The sequence below is a fragment of the Tupaia chinensis genome, unplaced genomic scaffold, assembly GCF_000334495.1.
Source record: "Tupaia chinensis unplaced genomic scaffold, TupChi_1.0 Scaffold000604_1, whole genome shotgun sequence".
Classification (NCBI taxonomy): domain Eukaryota; kingdom Metazoa; phylum Chordata; class Mammalia; order Scandentia; family Tupaiidae; genus Tupaia; species Tupaia belangeri.
In genome coordinates, this window is record NW_006160122.1 from 3,374,324 (window position 1) to 3,377,852 (window position 3,529).

Consider the following 3,529-nt stretch of genomic DNA (forward strand, 5'->3'; position numbering starts at 1 on the left):
TGGCCTGCAGGTCAGCACAAGACAGCAGCAGGACAGGTGCCTCTCCCCGAGGCTCAACCCAGAGCCATTACCACGGGTATCCGGGTATCCGTGTGTCCTTGCACTGGGCAACTTCTAACCCCATTGTGATGGAACAGGACCTGCCCTGCCCCCTCGGCTTCTTGCCCCAGGGACAGGCCCATCACCCCCTTAAGACAGAAAGCCAACTGCCCTCCCAAGCCCCTTCAGGCAGGTTCCCAAGCCTGCTGCTTCAGCCCAGGCAGCCAGCCAAGGTCTCGCTCCTCACTTTCTGTCCCACAGTTCCTGCCAGACTCCTGAGTCCCGAGGCCCCTCTGGCTGAGCTCCCCAGACCCCACCCCAGTGTACCCTTGGCTATTAGAGAAAACGTCCTGGCTTCCTTGGCCCTGGGAGTCTCTACTTCCCTCTTTGACAGATGGAGAAATAGGCCCAGAGAGGGGCAGAGTATTACTGGTTGTTACACAGCAAATCAAGGCAGAGCCAAGATGAGACCCTGAGTCTCTGGCCTCCAGCTGGCCTCTGTCCACACAACAGCCCCTGCTATGCCCCCCTCAATAGCTCCCAGAAAAAGAGCCCCGACTATTCCAGTTACTTCCCTAGACACACCTCCAGGGAAGCCCCACTTTTCCAGATTCGGGAGACCATGAGGGGCCCCATGTTCTCAAACTGGAGTTTCTGGAAGTGGGGAGCTCTCTTCCCTCCAAATGGAGGTGCTAAGGACAGGACCCCACCTTCCCACTCAGACCGCCCTGACACAGTGCCAGTGGGGCAGGGTCTAGGGGCCTGCAGGACATGAGTTGCTGAAGGAAATATGGACCCCAGTGGGAGCTGGGGAGAAGCCAAGCACTTAGAGACCCTCCTGGGCCTGGCCGCAGAGGAAGGCCGTGTGGTCACATGTCCTCAGGTACACCTGGAGGCAGTTTGTCCAGAAATCAGAAAGGAGTCCAGATTGCAGACAGGGGCTCGGCCTGAGGACTCTGGGTCCTGCCAGCTCTGTCGGCCTCCCCCTGGGGCACAGGGACGGTCTGATGACTCTGGCTTGGGGAATGGGGTGGAGGACTGTGGAGGGCAGCCCACCCCCACCCCACCTGCCTGAGGAGCTTCTATTTAGGCCAACACGGCTCTGCCCATAGGGCCCAAGACGGGAACATAGACAGAAAACTGTTATTTCTAGAATGACTTAGACAGCCAGGCTGCTGGAGCACTGAGGGACGGATGGGATAGTTCTGGACCGAGGAAGTGCTCTGACCCCGTGAGGTGAGGGCCTGTAATAGACCTTCAGAGGTTAACTATCTCACTCAGGCCCCTGGGAGTAAGAATAAGCCCAAGCAGGCCTTGACGGGGCCCAGGAGGCCCAACGCCCCCAAAATAGCCTGTGGGAAGTGGGGCTACTACCGGAAGGAAGAGGATCCAGGAAGCCTCCAGGCTCCATGCCTCCCAGAGAACTGCGAGGGTCAGGGCTGGCCAAGGGGTCAGGGGCTGACCACTGGGCCAGAGCTCCCCCATTCCGTGTGATTAGGGAGGAAATGGGTTTTGAGCACTGACGCATTCACCACTCCAGACCCCAGCGGCCTTCCTCTGCCTCCCATCAATCAGGGCCCATTCGTCCAGCATCAAAAAAACAGCAGGAAGCAGACTCTCACGCATGTGCCTGCAACCAACCTCACTCTCCCAACCCATTCACATACTGCACTGATGTTCTAAAGCGAAAAATGGGACCAAGATAACGACACTGGAAAATCCCGCAACAGCTCCGTGCGGTTTTCATAGCTTTTAAAAAGTAGATGGATCTTTTATTCAAATGAGCTCTAGGAAAGAATTCCAACATGTAAGCCAGACATTACTGTATCTACAACATAGTAATCCCCTGTGATCTCAAGATGTTTTTCTCCTAAAGCGATCGCAGCATAAGCTATATTCCAAGGATTTCTAAAAATAGGATCACCTGTAGCACACATTAATATGATAGTGGCCTCCAGAGTGCCAAAATGATTATTAAACATATTTGAGTGAGTTGGGTGTATTATATACGTTAATACGTATGAAGAGAAAGAAAATAAGTTGATTCACGTGCACACAGAACCTCTGAAACATGGGGTTCCACCGAGCCTAGTTTGAAAACCTCTAATCCCATGGAATAAGGGCCAGACTCCTTAAAGAGGCTCTGACCCCCCCCCCACACACACACACACACACACACCCCTCCTCTACAGCCTCCAGCCATCCTGCCTTCTCCCAGCCCTTGGCTGCAAAGACATGGCCAAGTCCTTTGCCCTTCCTGTTTCCCTCTTTCTGCCTGGGAATCTACTCCGGTTAATTGAAGATTAGTTCTAATGTCACCTTCATAAAGTCTTCTCTGGTTCCCTATGCTCCCACTTCACGCTGCAGGGGCTTTTACCTGAGCACCCACCACCTCCAGAGCCTGCGGCTGTGCTGGGTGAGGCCTGGGGCAGGACTCCGTTTAGTTAATGTCTCAGTCTGGAGATGCGCGCGGGGAGTGACTGCTGACCCAGCGCCTCCTGGGGAAGGGTCTCTGGAGGGAAGCAACTGGATACTTGAAATCGCCTGGAGTTCTTGGGTGGACAGCTTTGGGCTAGTCTCCTCTTCACAGCCCTCTCCCCACCTCTGAGAGCTGGGAAGCTGGGTTGAGCAAGGCCACGGAGCCCACCAGTGGGATGGGGAGAGGCGCTCCCTCCTCGTGGGAAAGCCCAGAGGCTAACAACACCGTGGGGCCTGCAGAGATGTTAACGCCCACCGCAGAGGAGCCCTGACTGCCTAACGGAGCGCGGGTTTCAGTGTCCGGAGCGAGCCGTCCCCTCCGCTTCGGAGCACAGCGACCTGAGCCCTGGCCCGAACGCAGTCTCGGTCCAGAGCCTGGTGCCCAGGTGGCAGACCTGAGCGCACCGCGAGGAGCCGTGTTTCCAGAGCCTGGTTACCCGAGCTCGGGCCGCTTCGGCTGGCGCCACTGACCTCCTTTGCCAACAAGTGCTGTCCGCGCCGGGAGTGGCTGGGGCCGCGGGCCGCGAGCTGCGTCCTGGTGACAGCATGGGGGAGGGGGATTCTGGCGTGGAACCCGAGCCCCGGAAAAAAAACAACACCACTGCCACCAGAGCACAGCTCCCAAAATAAACCCGAGCCCGCGCCAACTGCCGGGCGCGTTCTGGGGCTGGGGAGCTGCGTTGTCTCCCGGAGGGGCGCCATGGGCCCGCGCCCTGGGGGCTTACGGCACCTCTCCCGGAGCGCCTCTTTGCCCGGCCCGGCCCATATACGCGTGCCCTGCTTTACCGATTTGGGTTTCTTTTTGGGTGCCAGGTTGTCATAGAAAGTCTTGGCTTCTTCCCAGCGCTGATCCGCAGAGGTCTCTGCCCCCGGCCCGGGTTCTCGGGGCTCCCGGGGTTCCCGGGGCTCTCGGGGCTCACGGGGCTCTCGGGGCTCGGCGCATTCCATGCTCCGGCTCTGACCCGGCCCGGACAGAGCAGGCGGCAGCGGCGACGCGGAGCTCAGCGGGCTG

At 58.2% G+C, this 3,529-nt stretch overlaps 1 protein-coding gene across 2 annotated transcripts in view; it reads right to left on the reverse strand.

Moving 5' to 3' along the window:
* NT5C1A (5'-nucleotidase, cytosolic IA) overlaps positions 1-3,529 on the reverse strand; it is a 21,159-nt gene extending 17,630 nt beyond the window's left edge. For both annotated transcript variants that reach the window (XR_003551069.1, XM_006158605.1), the window contains exon 1: positions 3,304-3,529. Coding sequence is in view for 1 of the 2 variants with exons in the window: in XM_006158605.1 (XP_006158667.1) it covers positions 3,304-3,465 (162 nt within the window). In the remaining variant the exon portion in view is untranslated. The remainder of the gene's footprint in view (positions 1-3,303) is intronic.